Below are 16,349 nucleotides of genomic sequence, written 5' to 3' on the forward strand. Positions count from 1 at the left end.
AACAATAGAAAACAATAATAAATCTAAATGCTGTTCAGAAATATCAGAGTTATTCTGTGTAATGTGCAGAAGTTTTGTCTGTTGTTACACAATGAGCCAATACACTGAATTGCATTTTTTTAAATTTATTGTAGTTTATTTACTGAATGCCATCCATGCCAAATGTACATAGAAAAGAAGACAAAATAGGAAACGACATATTCGTGTTTTATATGCACTTTTTTTTCTCCTTTTTTTTTTTTAAGATAGTTAGTGAGTTTGACCCTTCAGTGTCTGAGTTCCAGCCAGAAAACCGACTTTTACGTCTACTTTCATTATTTTACCAAACAAAGTGGATTTTTGAAAAGAGGCAGAGCAGAGCAGAACAGAACAGAACAGGCTGCAGATGAAGGTTAGTTAGACTGAACAGACACAGATTCACATTTAACTGTCTGGCTGTTTCTCACTTCTACATAATGTTGTACAGAGTGAACTGGCAGGACTTCAGTGTTTCTCCAGAAGCCTCTGAAGCAGTTTAACTCTCCACTGAAACCCAAACTCAGCAGAGTCTCTGAGCAGCTCAGAGCTGCAGCACTGAACCAAACGCTTTGTGTTTGTTCATCGTTTCTCTTCCAGGTTTGATTTTCTCACCAAATCACACGTGAAAGCATCCGGGCCTTGGAATTTCCGGATGTCAGATTTTCCCACCGGCACCTGAACGCAGCATAACAGTTGAGTCTGGAAAACGAAATTTGTCTAACAGTGAAAATCCCAGATCCGGAGCGGGAGCACGATGGTTGCCGTCGGTGACGAGGGACACGCCGCCATGTTGGCAGAGTGGAGAGTGAATTTATCAAATCTATTCTACTGAACCATCTTTTCAGAGCGCAGGCTGTGATGTCACTCCTCCAACATGGCGGCGTTTCCCTGGTCGTAACCAACGGTAACTACTCTCCACATCCTGGTTAAGCTCATATTTGCTTAGAGAATAAGAATAACAGATTGTGGTTCTGGTGATCTGCGTCGATCTAACCTAAAGGTTTACGCTCTGAACTCTGACTGCGCGGCCTCAAACGGGTCCTCAGTTAGGACTTCTGGGCCAGGAGCGTGCTCAGTTTGATCTTTCCGTCCATGGAGGCGGTGAGGCAGGTGCCGCAGTCCACCGCCGAGCACCAATCAACCGTCACCACCGGCGCCTTGTGCCCGCCCAGCGACAGCACGCTGTCCAGAGCCGGCTCCCCATTGGTCAGCTGGAGGGGGGCGGGATGATTGACAGACAGGGAGACAGACGTTAGCAAATTCATATTTTTAACATAATTTCACAAGTTTTGATATCAAATAACACTACCTAAGTTAATTTGACATGTTTTGTTATGAAAAATATTTAAATCAATTTTTTTGGTATCAAATGAAAATACTGATATAAAATTAAACTACTATAGTCCATTTAAGAGGTTTTGTCACCAAATAAAAACACTGAAGTGAATTTAAGAAGTTTTGCTATAAATAAAAACACTAACATCCCTTTATTATTGTTTTTATTTGATAACAGAACTTTAGTGTCTCTGCATCTTCATACAAACCACCAAATGTCTTTTAAACACTTTCTTCATGTGTGTGTGTTGGAGACACACACACACACACACACATGTCCAAACCTCAGACCGGCTCAGTCTGGACCAGAGCCAGACACACCGCCAACCTGCAGGCGATGAAGAGGATGAAGAGGATGAAGAGGATGAAGATAGTTACCCTGTATATGAGTCCTCCGTTGCTGGAGCAGGTCAGCACATGCTGTCCCTCTGAGTCGAAGGCGAACAGCCGGCCGCGAGGAACCTGGACCTGCCGGCAGGGACGGAAACTGATGAGATTTTATTGATACCGATGCCATTATCGATCCTGCTTATCGGTCCGATTCTTTATCGATTCCCTTATTGATTCCCGATCAATTTTCTGTGTGAAAAAAAAAGGCCATTGTTCCGACGGCCCGCTATCCCGAAAACAATGGGACATTTTTCAGACTATTGGGGTTTCGGGATAACGGGCCGACGTTACACACGGTGGGACAAGCTGCTGCTGTCATCTTTCTTGGTGAAGTGAAGCCACACTTTGGACCGTTTCTTCCTCTCTGCCACGACTCTGTGTTGCAAGTTTGAGTTTGACATCATGATGCAGAGTGATGCAGAACTGTCAGAAAAACATGCCGGCATCGATAAAAGGAATCGATAACCTCGGAGGCATACGATTCCAATGGATCGGACAATTTGGAACCGGTTCTCAACTGGAACCGGTTCTCGATTCCCGTCCCTACCTGCCGGGTCGATCGGCTCATTGACTGTGAACATGTGACCGTATCTTCCATCTTAACCTGCAAACTCAACATCTCCGTCTCATCACCATCATTCCAGGCTCACAGGGATATTTGTGCTGTGACCTCTGACCCCTGACCTAAAGCTAGAGTGACAGCTAAACTAAAAGGTGTGATGTCATCGCTCTTCCTCCCCTGAGCTTTCTCCTGTCTTTATAGTCTGACCTGAACCTCCCACAACACAGAGGTATTGTCTTTGTTCCGTCATGAACAAAGATGTGAAACCTTAATAATGTCAGTTTTAATCATTTGTTTGTGTAAATAAACTAAACCTGAAACCTGATATGAGTTAAAACATTGTGTGTCTGTAGTTTCCATGGAAACGTTACCTGTTTGTAGCCGCTGTATCCGGACAGGATGAACGGACCCGTCGCATCTTGAGGTAAAACCTGCTCCGACTGCTTCACTCCACAGCGATGGATGTTCCACTGGATAAACTACACACACACACACACACATACACACACACAAGAAGTGAAAAAAAAGTACATCTACCAAAATACAGTTCAGTGTGACTTTCAGACCTGCTCTTACAAATTGCTACCTGATGTAAATGTTGGAGTCATCTTAATAACTTTGCTTACAAAATAGTTTTGTCTTCAAGGACAGAATGATATTTATTTTTAGAAATATTGGCTAATGAATTTCAGGTAGCAATATTCGTCAAAATGGATATCCAGTGTTTTGTAATGAAACCTTCATATCTCAATAGAGATGTAACACCTCTGAAACTATATTTAAGAGTTAAAGGAGTTATTGATCTGTATTTAAGACTTTTCAAGGCCTGGAATTTAGATAAATCAATTTATGACATTTTTAAGACTTAAGATTTTAAGACATTTTAAGGGCCTCTAGACACCCTGTCCACAATGATGGATTTTCTACTAAATAAACTGTAAACAAACACACACACACACACACACACACACACACACACACACACACACCTTGCCGTCCTCTCCTATGCTGAAGACGGTGTTTTCATCATAGCTGAACTCGACACTGTAAACTTCTCCTTCATGAGCTCTCCAACTCATAGCACTCTCATATCGCTGCATATCTACAGGAGAGAGAGAGACAGAGAGAGTTAGAGGGACAGAGGATATTAATAAGAAAGAATATAACGTACAAAAGTAAAAGCATGTTTATATATGCATAAAATATTCACAGATATATACAATAAAACAATGAATCCCATAAAAACAATAATTCAATATCTTTCAGAGACAACAGTTTTTTCAGCAGTATAATGTGACTGGTCGATACTCGTCTTTGTTACTCTTCTGCAGCAATATCAACTGTAAAGCTCTTAGATTAAATTATTTTTTTTTACATTTAGACCAGTGTAAAGGAAACGTATCTCATTTGTCAGTGTTTTACATATAATGTCCTGTAACAACGACCCAGCAGTGGCAAAGTGACCAGATACCTTGTCAACTTGAGAAGCTCCTGTCATGAAAATTCCTGTCATGTTAAATTAAATGTACTCTGCAGTAACCCTAACCCTATTTTTATATCAAATTCAAGCCATTCTCATGGAGATTTGAACACCACAGATGATGCTTTTCCCTCCGCTTTCCAACAAATTAGTCCGTCAAGGCTGTCCACTGACCCCTCTTTCATTCAGGTTTTATTATCTTGTCAAATTCTCAAGCCCACAAAATATCTTTTAAAAATTAGAGGAAGTAAAGATTTTTATGTACGTGTGGTTTTTACAATTTACAACACAACATCAATAGTTTGGCTTTGGGTCGCAGGATATTGAACATTTTCTAAGTATGGAAAATGGCAGCTGTCAGCGACAATAAAAAAGACAAATTTACAGATGTGAGGTCCCATAGTGGAAACCAGGTTAATATCTAAGCTTTAAAAGCAACCACCAGACGATCACATTAAGCTGCTGAATGTTTCTGAAGTTACGATGCAGCTGTAGCATTAGATTCCAGCACCTCATGTGTGTTGAGCACATTATCCCCAAACTGACCAGATTCCAGTCACTGTCTATGGAGGGGACCAGGAAGACATGGAAATGACTGGTGTTCAGCAAAGATTCATTCCAGTTTAAAATAGCCTGGTTATGACTGACCTTATATTTTAGTAAAATAGCCTGGCTAGGACTGGGTTAATAGGCTTTTTTTCTAAATACTGACCAAACAGCCTGATGACTCCGTCAGCAGCTCCAGTAACCAGCAGGTTTCCATTGTGGTTGAAGGCGGTACAGTTAATGGCTACTGGTTCTGGTTCTAGAGAGAACTGGAGCTGAAAGAGAGAGAGACAGTGAGGGAGAGATATGAGTTAGAGAGATATGTTGATGTTTTAAACTGTAATAATGTCCTTCAACAACGCCCAGCAGTGATAAATTGAATAGATTCACTATCAACTTTAGAAACTTATCAAAACTAATCAAAATCCTAAATTCAATGAAGTAAGATTGTTTTACATGGAAATGGAATTCCTGCAGTGTTCAACTGAATGTAATATAGTTTTCTATCAATTTGGAGAAGTCTTTCTCACTGAGGTTTGGAAACAAGGAGACAATGACTTTCCACACCACACAATAAATGATCACTAATCGAACAACTAATGACTGATGAGTGAAACAGACTAATGAACTGTTGAGGAATCAGACAGGGGTGTCCACTGCCCCCTCTGTTATTCAGGTTGTACTGTGGTTGAAGGTTGTTCAGTTAATAACGACTGGTTCAGAGAGAGTGACAGATCCAAATGGAGACAGATGTGGTTAACAGCTATTGGTGCTCTGTCTAGAAACTGACTATGCTAATTTTCAACCCAAAATACCCACAGGTATTATCTTGTTCTTCTTCCATCTCTTCATCCTTTCTTCCTATTTTCATCTCTTTCCTATAATTCGTCTATTTTCCTAAAATGCTAATGCTAATATGTTAAATGAAAGGCTAGTTCCACCCCGTAACTGACTAACTGAATGAATGTTATACTGACTGCATAACAGACTGTTATGCTGACAGACTGAAAAAACTTGTTAACTAATTAACAAATGAATTAAACTTGTTGATAGTGCTACCTGTTGTTTGACTGTCTTGGTGTCCCAGAGCAGCAGCTGTCCAGATACAGGTATAGGGAGGCGAGGAACAGACTCAACGCTTCCTGAGCGACTGACAGCTGCAGCCGAACAGACGAACGATGAACCGCTGGGACTGCAGGCTAAAGACAAGATACTGGAGGGGGGGGAAGAGTCAGCTCAGTTAACCTGAACAAACTGTTAGCTACCTAACTAGCCAGCAAACACACTGATGTTAATGTCAACATGCTAACGCTAGCTGCTACTAGCTACGTTAGCTAGTGTGCTAATCAGATGTGTTAACAACAAGACAGTGATGGTTAGCTGACCAGATGCTATGGTTAGCTAGCTAACAAGCTGACATTATCTAAACACTAAATCAATCAGATGGATCAGTGATGAAATGATCAGTTCAGTCAGAAACAGACAGAAATTAACCGTCTGTTCAATTCTGTTGAGACAGAAACACAGTCAGCTGTTCACAGAGCTGAAGACCTCCAACATGGCCGCCAGAGGGGCGCGGGGTTACTCCATCTGAAAACCCCAAACCCTCTATAATATGTATAATACTGCATATTATATCATGCAGATATACATTCAAACAAACTGTCAGACAGACAGACAGACAGACAGACAGGTTTACCGTGGATGAGTCTCATCAATGTTCATCTCATACAGATTCTTCTTGGCATCGGTATCGTACAGTCGCACTGTGCCAACGCCGCTGCCTAGTAACAGCTGACACACACACACACACACACACACACACACACTTGTTTTAGTGTCTGTGGCTTACAGCCTAATTTCAACTATGTATTGAAACTAGGTACACATACATTTTAGCATTATTAATGGTTTAAAAAGCCCAACCAGTATTAAAGAGTGTTACCAGTCTGTCAGGCTTGGTCGCCCACTCCAGAGACAACAGAGGCGACTTGGACATGATGGTGGCTTTGGTCTGCATGATGGGGTTGAACGACCACACCTGAGGAAGAGGAGGAGGATAAAGAAGAATGAGGAAGAGGAGGAGGGGTTCAATCCCCAACGTGTGTCCATCAACAGCCATGTGCCCTTGAGCAAGGCACTGAACCCCAACCAGCTCAATCTCAATTTAATAACATCAACTTGTAATAAGCACAGTCATCATTTTTAGCAGGTCCTGATGTAAACCTCAGAACAGTTCACAGGTTTCAGGTTTGGTGTAACAAACCCATAATAATATATACGAGGCAGTTTTACCTTGATGACTCCGTCTACATCCAAACTGGCAACTCTGCGACCTGAACAGTCAACCCTGCAAAACAAAAGATGGAGGGAGAGAGGAAAGAGAGGAGGAGGGGGGCTTCAGGTTTCTGATTTTATCATTTTCATGTTTAAAAGCAAATATGGATTAAAGCATACTGTATATCACATGATCACAGTAAGGTCAGGGTCTTTTTCTTTTCATTGTGGTCATCATGATGTGAAGATCCACATCCATCTACGATACACCACTATGGGGCACTATCTCACTAACAGAACATAATGCCTAAGTAGTCCATCAGTGCCACCTAGAGGCCAGTAGGTGTTACAACCACAGGTCCAAGCACCTCACAGATAATCTAATGGAACAGCGCCACCTGCTGTCTCACTACCAGTCAGTTCAGACCAGCACAGTTCAACATGGACATCTAACTGTTCTTCAGTTACGACAAACCAAGATCTCCTGTAGATACCAGCTGCTGCCAAGCATAACAAAATGCAAACAAGCCAGCAGTAAACATGTCGTCCCCCAACGATGGAGCTCTGTCTGGGCCAATCAGGAACCAATAGGCCTATGTCACCTAGCCTAGTTCAATAGCCCCAACAAGTACCAAACAAAGTTAAAAAGAAGACAGTAGTGTGTTGCAAAGCGTTAGTTAAGGGTTGTTACTGGCTGAGACGGTGAATCTGTGCGTCCTCCTCAAAGAATTCTCCAAGACAATTACGCAGCCACATGACAGCCGTTTGCACGTAGCCAATGAAACTGCAGAATCACCCAAATGGGGTCAAATGGACCTCAAAAGCCGTTGCAAAAGGTTTCACACCATTGGAAGCAAACATATCCTTTAACTGTTTCTCATTACAGCAACACGGTGCAGGCTTTGACCGAGGCCCTGGTTCTGAGCTGTAGCTGTGGTTCCTCTTGGGCCAACCAGAGTCATTCTGAATGATGAATGCAGCGGTGAGATGCACCATTTCCCCAAATTTCACCAAAATCAGATCAGTGGTGTCTCCAATCAATGCAATTTTAAAAATGCAAGAATGGAGCCATGAGACATATCATTCCCTTAAATCAATCCCTTAAAACTGAAGCAGAAGTATGGTGAAGCCTGACCTGCAGTGCATGATGGAGGAGTGGTGTTCTCCATACTCCTCCTGGCTGAGCTTGATGAAAGGCTGCTCCACTGACAGACCTCCTCCCTCTCCTCCTCCAGAGCTCCTGGTGTTTGCTGGAGAGTCAGGAGCGTCGATGGAGGCGTCGGCAGGAGCCTCCACGTCACTGCTCTCCCCTTTCTTCTCTGCTGCCTGAGGAAAACACAAGCAAATGTATATTACAGCATAACACATACTGTAGAGGTACACAGTACAAGAAGAGTTTGGTTCCAAAATGAGATCTCTGCCATTTGATGAGAGACAGTGAGCAACGTAGGTCCTTGGTTGCCTAAGGAGGCGTTCTCATGGGACATTTGGCATCTGACAAATTCAGACAAGTATGCGTTGAAACCACCTAGGTCACGTTGTCGGTCCAGTCTGAGCGCTCATCACTCGCCCTGCGAATGTTCTGGTGAATATCTTTATACATTTTAAGAAGTGGCTCTGGAAAGGCAGAGGCCAGGTGATAATCAGGGAGGACCCTGTTTCTCCCAGGAGTACAGTACAGATTTAATTGGCTGATGGAAGTCCACACGATGTTTACCTGAACTCCATTAAGTTCAACTAGTTTAAACATTGCATTGAAATACATGGGATATTGTCAGATTTTTGACCCATCACAAATGCTCATGTGAACGGAGCCTTGGCGATCGATAAAACAACATCAAACCAAATGATGGTATTTTTGAAAGGACAGTAGTAACCCTAACCCTCGACCAAATGAAAGATTCTGAATGATCAACTTCAAGTAATGAGTTTTCCTAATCATAACCATAACCCATCCCAACCCAACACTAATGCTAGTGCTAACGCTAACCCTAAACCAACATATCACAAGCCCACCACAACCAACGCTAATGCTAACGCTAAACCATCCCAACCTGTCTGGTACCTGAGATGGGGGTTTGGAGAAAAGCTCCTTCCGCTCTTTCTCATGGTCCTGGACTCTCTTGTGTCTGGGATGTCCTGGTTGGTGTGTTGTTTGGTGTGTTGTCTGGTGTGCTGGTTGGTGTGCTGGTTGGGACTGGGAGTTCACAGGTTCACTGGTTGACACCTGGCTGGAAACACCTGGCTTCACCTCCTTAGCTGGGGCTGCCTCCTTGGATTTAGCAGCCTGGAAAAGACAAATGAATTTACAGACAGAAGATTATTTCAGTTCACAAACACAACCAGCTGTTCGCAGAGCTGAGGACCTGCAATATGGCCTCCAGAGGGGGATTACATCACCTGAAAACCCGCTATTCCAGGGTTCCCAATCCCCGGGCCGCAGACCGGTGCCGGGCCACAGAGGTGCTACTTCCAGGCCATGGAATGGCTGCGGAATTATAATTTTCTTTATCATTCAAAAAGTCTTTAATTTTCGCACCTACACCAGTCATGTTATCTCATCCAAAACATCAAAAATTCCAAATTGGTTTCTTTGACTAGCGGCAGCCCTGTGATCGGTGGAGTTTTGAACGTCGGCTTGGCGGTTCATTAGTTCCTCTTCCGAGCTGCACAGCACAGCGCAGTGTGCAGGCAGAGGTGAGCGGGCCTCAGCAAACCTCCGGACCGTTTCTTTGCAGGCTGATCGGGTAAAAGAGATGGTGATGCACAACCGGAAAATGTTACCAAAAAGAAAAGCAAACAAACGTCGCTGCAACAAGGGCTTCATATCTCGTTGCTCACCGAATTGCCAAAGCTAAAAAGCCCTTTACAATCGGAGAGGAGTTAATTCTGCCGTGAACTTTTGGGGGGAAAAGCAGCTAGCATGGTAGGAAATTACCGCCACTAAGAACAGACTTAGAAGCAGACTCGATGTGAGGAACTCCCTGTGCGTCTCACTGTCAACCATCACGATGATGTTCTTGTGGCCGGCAAACAAGCCCAGGGGTCTCACTGACATGAATATCAGTAAGTTGATGCTCATTAATATCTGTAAAGCTAGCTTGATCTCTACATTTACTTTTATGATAGGCTGAAATCACTGTGTGAGTTGTGTATTGAAGTAATGTCTTTAGTGGTGAAAAGGGGAAGAAATGTCTAATTGTGAAGCGGTCTGACCGTTGAAATAGGCTGATATTTACATAAAATTAGCCTTTGTTGCCACCCGCTGGTGAGTAAATATATGCAACTAAAACCATTGTAAATTAACCACTGTAAAACAATAATAATAGCCTAATAATAGCCTACTTTTTAAATTGCACTTTTCTTTTGCTACGATGCATATTAAAATTGACCACCGGTCCGCGATTGTTTTTTTTATGTATGCACCGGTCCGTGGCATTATAAAGGTTGGGAAGCCCTGCGCTATTCTATTCTAAACATCTAGTTGGCTGCTGAAATACTGGAAGTGGCTTGTAAAGTTTCCAGCTGCTCTGGCCTTTATCCGAAGAAGTTAGGTTTCCTGTCTTGTTTTCCGCTGCTGAACCTTTGAACTTGAAGTCCAGCCCCTTGTTCTCACCTGATTAGTCGGAGGGTCCTTCCTGCCCAGCGCTCCCTGGCTCGGCGAGGACCCGGCGGCACCCTGGGGTGTTTTCCCCGGAGTCCGCCGGCCCTGCGGCAGGAATGTGGAGAAGAAGTTTCTGGAAGGCGTGGTGGTGGTGCTGGCCGCTCGCTGGCTCGATACCAAGTCCCTGGAAAGGTAGAAGGAAACAGCAAGTAAACAAGTAAATAACCGAATACATTACTTAGATACTTAATTAAATCAATAAAAGAGAAACAGAAACAAATCACACAAATAAATAAAGACTAGATAAACGAACAGACCTACAGATGGCAAGATACACAGACAGACAGACAGATAATCACAGATAAGACATAATGGATCACAGAAAATAAACACAATGTACAGAAAGGTTTCACCTGCTCCTAAAGTACAAAAAGTAGTTATGCACTTGCAGCGCTGCACTGCTGTTACAGTTCATCTGATAAACAGTTTATAGTATGAAGTTTATCTTCATCACATATGTGATATTTTTTACAGTGTTTCTAGACTCAGAGAGAGAGGGAAAAAGAGAGAAAGAGAGAAAGAGAGAGAGAGAGAGAGAGAGGCTGTTGTGTGCTTCATAAGCCGGTGATGGTAAAGGTAAAGTTTGTTGGTTCATACAAAGTTAAGAAATCTGTTTTATTTGGTCTTTTTGTAATTCAACCTCAGACTTCATTCATCTAAATCTGATGTCCTACAATCTAACCATTTAGCTGACTGTCTCTATTTTACTAGACAGACTGCCTGCACCCCTCCCCCTCCCCCTCCCCCTCCTCTCCCCCAAATAGCCTGTTGATATCTTTCAGTTTGGATTGCATTGTCAAATATAAATGCATTAAAATCTTCAATAGATCATAATAATCATGGCTCCATATAGCTCATTTGGTGCCAACATTGCCGGGGTTAGAGGTTCAATTATTTCACCAAATCGACAATTGCCACCTAATCGACATCTAACTTAAGACCTTCTGTCAGTACCACAGTAATCCTGAACAGGGAGGACAGCAGGAGAGCTCAGCTGCTCGGTCAGTGTCAGTGTCAACTCAACGCCCTAAATCTACAGCTGAAGTATTTTCCGCTGTTAGATGTCCCACTTAATTGTTTTTTCTGACCACACAGAGGAACCTTTCTGGTATTCAATGTACGTTTGTTTCCCTGGCATTACATTCCTGAATGAGCTCCAACCTTCCTTGAGCTGCATAAGGCTCCTGACTGGGCTCCAAAAGTCTTACTCTGGCCCCTGAACTTTGTCACATGGTGTTTGAATTTTGCATAACAACATTGCCGTGCTACCAGCCAAGCTTTTCTAAAGCCAAGGTCAAACCTAAGGTCTCCGGAATATCTAGTCTACACTGTTGACAACAGAGACAAACTTCTGCGAGCCACACCAGGACCAGAACTCTGTCTGGACCGAGCAGACCTGATGCTCCCACACTACAAAGAGTAAAAAGTCTTCTAGGAAGCTTTAGGGCTTTTCAAATTGCAACCATAGGGGGACCCCAGAGGGTTCCACGAGGAACCCCTTCATAAAGGCTTCATAAACACTGATGGTACTTTCAGGAACCTCCTATATGGTGGTTCTTCAAGGAACCTTTTAGGGATATTTCTTCTAGTGAGGAGCCCTAAGGTGCTTGCTGGCTCCCTTTGGATCTTAGAAGAACCCCAGATGAACCTCTAGTTTTAGAGTGCTGGTCAGCCCAGTAGTTGTTTACCTGGCAATCTACAGACTTTGGTCAAACTGAAAACCGTAAGTGAAAGAAAAACGGGTCGTAGTGAAAAGAAACAACAATTCATCAGGTGAATTGTTTATTTGGCAACATCAACCTCATCAAACCACAGCACACACAGTTAAAACAGTATAAATTATTTATCATTGACAATAAGTTAGTTTTATCTAAATGCTTCATAAAATTATTTGCGCGGCTAAACACAAAATGCCTTGGCAGTTCAGTCTGGTTTAAAGTGTCTGAAATGTGTGTAAATTATATTATAAGTTACATGACTCTATGGGAGATGGGATGAAGGCAGAAGAGGTTACTGATACCCTGTTAAACCTTCTGAAAACACAACTCCTCCTTTTCCTCATCTGCTTCTCATTTTCTATCCTCTTTTTTCCGCTCAAGTTACTGATGTTTTCTTCTAAAACAACTTAGCATACAACATTAACACACAACTTTAGCATGCTGCATTCACCAGGAAGCCAGCCATGTCACGTCCTTAAACCTCAGCGTACATACAGTTAACTAATATTATTCACAATCAATACATTCAACTTACGAATAAAATTAACAGTATATTAAAAGAAATACCAGCAATGAAATTCAGTAAAAGATTTTCATATAACAGGAAAATGACAAGAGGTAAAATTGAACAAGCTGGAGTGCCATGGCAGCCGAAGAGCTAACATCAAAACACTTCTGTCTAAATATGAAAATAATCAGAATGAAAAACACAGAACTGGGGCGGATAGGAAGGGTGTTCAGGTCAATATTATTGAAGACCATTTGGCTGAAACATTAATGATGGCTGCCATGTGTAACAGACAACACACAATCTAGTTTTTTGGTTTAAACACACGCTTAAACTGACATGAAAACACAGCATAAATAATGTTGTATATTCTAATATCACGGTTTTTAGTTTATATATCAGCAGCACAAACATTTAATTTAATTTAGAACGCCTGCCTCAGATGTAAATGGAGCAAAATAATTTTGTTGCTCATCGAAACTACTAATCATTACTTTAACCATGATAACAATATTTAGCAAAATATTTGGGATTATCTTCTTTTTTAACCCTGCAACCATACCACTTTGCTATATGAACAGATTAAGTGGTGACAGTGCGTGTTTAACGTAATGGAGGTTACATCTGATCTAAAGTTTTGTCTAATCTTATGGTGAGTTTGGTGGTTGGAGTCAGACAGAGGGACAGTGCTCCTCTCTCCATATTATTGTGGGGAGGTTTAAACCTTGGACTGAGGTCGAAGGACGGACTTTCTAACCCTAGGACACCCTGGTGTCCACAAAGTTACCAACGGTAAAGATATCATGGTGAAGTTGCCAGGAGACAGTAAATTTACCACAGTAAAGTTACTACGTGAAAGTTCAAATGGCAAACTGAATATTTCGCTCAGCATCCCAGGGTCAGTTGTGCTGAACTGACAGCATGAAGCGCCGCCCACAGCAAAACAACGCTCATTAACATGACAACATTTCAGAGGAAGTCTACAGCAGCCATCTTGGGCGTACCAAAGATAGACACATTCCATCAGGAAGGAGCTGCTGGGGTCAGCCATATTAGAAAGGTAATGACTCATGGGACGATAAAATACTTTGGATAAAAGCATCCACCAAATCTTTCATCTTATATGATAAGTGTCCTTTCTACACATTATAAATCCATGGTCGACACATCGAACATCATTTCCATGATGAGATTTAAAAAATATTCTATGGCAGCCATCTTAGTTGTACCAGAGGAGGCCATCTGTCCAGTGCAGTTGTGTGTTAAAGCGGTACTGTTAGTGTCTCACAGCTCAGTGTCTCCCAGGCGGTCCATGTTCTGAACGTAGGCCGGCAGCTTGTGGTGAACCATCTCATCTCCGTCCTTCTGGTCCCGACTCTCCCCCTGCAGGGCGAACAGCTGAGACGAGACGAGATGGACGAGAGTTAAGATACAATGGCAGAGAAAACCTAAACTGACAGCAGGAAACCAAATCAAACGGTGCAACTTCTTAAACCAAATGACAGGACTTCTTAAACCCAATGATGGGACTTCTTAAACCAGGTGATAGTACCTTCTAAACCAAATGATGGGACTTTTTAAACCAACTTATGGGACTTCTGAATGATAGGACTTCTTTTATTTTTAGGACTAAGACTAAGGTCTTGCGCCGGATTAAAACCCAGGACGTTGCGTTTACATGGTACACACCTTAGACCACTGAGCCACCAGGAAGCCCCCATGAAGGGACTTCTTAAAACAAATGATGGGACTTCTCAAACCAAATGTTGGGACTTCTTAAACCAAACAATATGATTTTTTAAACCAAATGACATGACTTCTTAAACCAAATTACGAGACTCCTTAAACCAAATGTTGGGACTCCTTAAACCAAATGATGGGACTTCTTAAACCAAACAATATGATTTTTTAAACCCAAGGATGGGACTTCTTAAAGCCAATGATGGGACTTCTTAAACCCAATGTTGAGACTTCTTAAAGCCAGTGATGGGACTTCTTAAACCCAGTGATGGGACTTCTTAAACCCAATGACGGGACTTCTTAAACCCAATGACGGGACTTCTTACACCAAATGATGGGACTTCTTAAACCCAATGTTAAGACTTCTTAAACCCAATGTTGGGATTTCTTAAACCAAACATACGATTTTTTAAACCAAATGACAGTACCTACTAAACCAAATGATGGGATTCTTACACTATTCAGGGAATGTTTGCACCTTATTGTTATTCCTTTAGTGTGATGATTGGTGATTGGTTCCAATTAGTCAAGACTTCATAAGAAAAGTGATGGTACATTTTCAACCAAATGATGGCACTTCTTAAACCAAATAATGGTGCCTTCTAAACCAAATGAAGGGAATGTTAATGGACAGTAGGGAACTAACTCACTTTTACAGACTGGGTTAGGGTTATCCTCTAGATTTCACACTCGCTGAATGATACTGAATGATGAAACTTCAGGGGTTTGGATTTTTGTTTTCCAAAATAGATACATGGTGTTATGGAAATGACTTCTTCATTTGCTAATTATCATTCTTAATGAGATGAAATAAAAACACCCGGTGTCTTTACAACACATGTACAATGAGTGCATGAAGACAGAAGATAATCTAAGTCACCACTGGGATACCACAGTCTATATTGATGTGTATGCAGATGTATTAAAGATGTGCTTGTTGAGGACATAAGGCTAACCAAACCAGAATCTTCCTCTAAGTGACTTAAAAGCTCACGTTTATGGACTTTTAGTTAATCAGATTTGAGTTACTTTTACCTAATTTTTCATGTAGTTTATTTCATTTTACTTTTATTACCTTTAATTTTTCATGTGAAGTTTAATCTTTTCTTCTTTAAATTCCTATTTTTGATCCCTATTTCTATTAAGAAATGTAAAGCTACCATTCTTTAAAAAGGAGAAGTGGTGAACTAACAGAGTTTATTATAACATTGTATTCTTACCAGTTGGCGTAGCTGTTCATTCTCTTCTGTCAAGCTGGTCGTCTTCTGGACTTCAGCGTCAAAACTCAGGAGGACAGGCTGAGGTGGAAACCAGTTAAGGACTGGAAACCGGTGGGCTGACAGTTTGATTACACTTAGTCCATCTGATGCTCAAAACTCATCTCTTCAAGAAATACTTCAAGGAATACTTCTATTCTCTGTCTGTCCTGTCCTTCCTCTCTCCTTGGCCTTGTAGTGTTGATGTAGGAATTGAAGCTTATTCTACTTCTCAGCTAAATGACAAAAATGTAAACGTCCTAACTACTGGTTGTAGTTGAAGTTGAAGGTGAAGACAGGCTGACATGGAAGCATTTGAGGAGGGTTTGCTGATTTAACTGTTATGAACCCACCTTCACCCAGGCCATATAATCCTGGGAAGCCAATGAGGTGATGATGGTCACCTATCTGTAGACTGAGCAGGATGTGGAACCCATTTAATTTGTATTGAAACAACTAGCAAGTTTGCATCAGGAACATCTGATCAGACTTTGCATCTCTGTCTGTTTGCCGTTGGCTGACAGCCTTTCAGACCGGACACAGAAAGCTCTGCACTTTGCTCAAGGCGGGACGCAACCTAGAGCGCACAACGCCACAAAGAAGAAAATAATGAGTTTTCATTTTCTGATCGTCTCTCCTGGTCTTTCCTGGTCCAGGAACAGAAGAAGAAAGACCACTGAATAGTCAGACACACAAGATCAATTTCTCCTTCTTCATTCTGCTGCATGTTAATTAGGTTGAACTTCAGTCTCCATTTACTACATAACCAAATCCCATCAGTCCCACCTCTAGAGGTCAGTATTTTTGGGGGTTAAAGTTGAAGTTATTTGGACTTCGGGTATAAAACCTTTGGGA

The 16,349-nt window shown here is 41.9% G+C and overlaps 1 protein-coding gene across 1 annotated transcript; it reads right to left on the reverse strand.

Annotated features, from left to right (window-relative positions):
- Positions 1 to 134: 134 nt before the first annotated feature.
- wdr91 (WD repeat domain 91) lies at positions 135 to 15,829 on the reverse strand. The gene is made up of 14 exons (XM_071536360.1): positions 15,459 to 15,829; positions 13,787 to 13,896; positions 10,225 to 10,396; positions 8,674 to 8,895; positions 7,744 to 7,934; positions 6,627 to 6,681; positions 6,277 to 6,372; positions 6,031 to 6,125; positions 5,391 to 5,544; positions 4,498 to 4,606; positions 3,295 to 3,407; positions 2,677 to 2,784; positions 1,732 to 1,821; positions 135 to 1,229 (listed from the first exon to the last, which is right to left on the reverse strand). Exons 2-14 carry the CDS (start codon positions 13,846 to 13,848, stop codon positions 1,065 to 1,067), a joined length of 1,632 nt encoding a protein of 543 aa, XP_071392461.1. The 5' UTR covers positions 13,849 to 13,896; positions 15,459 to 15,829; the 3' UTR covers positions 135 to 1,064.
- Positions 15,830 to 16,349: the final 520 nt, after the last annotated feature.

Source organism: Centroberyx affinis, unplaced genomic scaffold, assembly GCF_046629955.1.
Source record: "Centroberyx affinis isolate AG114_WGS23_722 - 3 ecotype Tasmania unplaced genomic scaffold, CSIRO-AGI_Caff_v1 ptg002863l_1, whole genome shotgun sequence".
NCBI lineage: Eukaryota > Metazoa > Chordata > Actinopteri > Beryciformes > Berycidae > Centroberyx > Centroberyx affinis.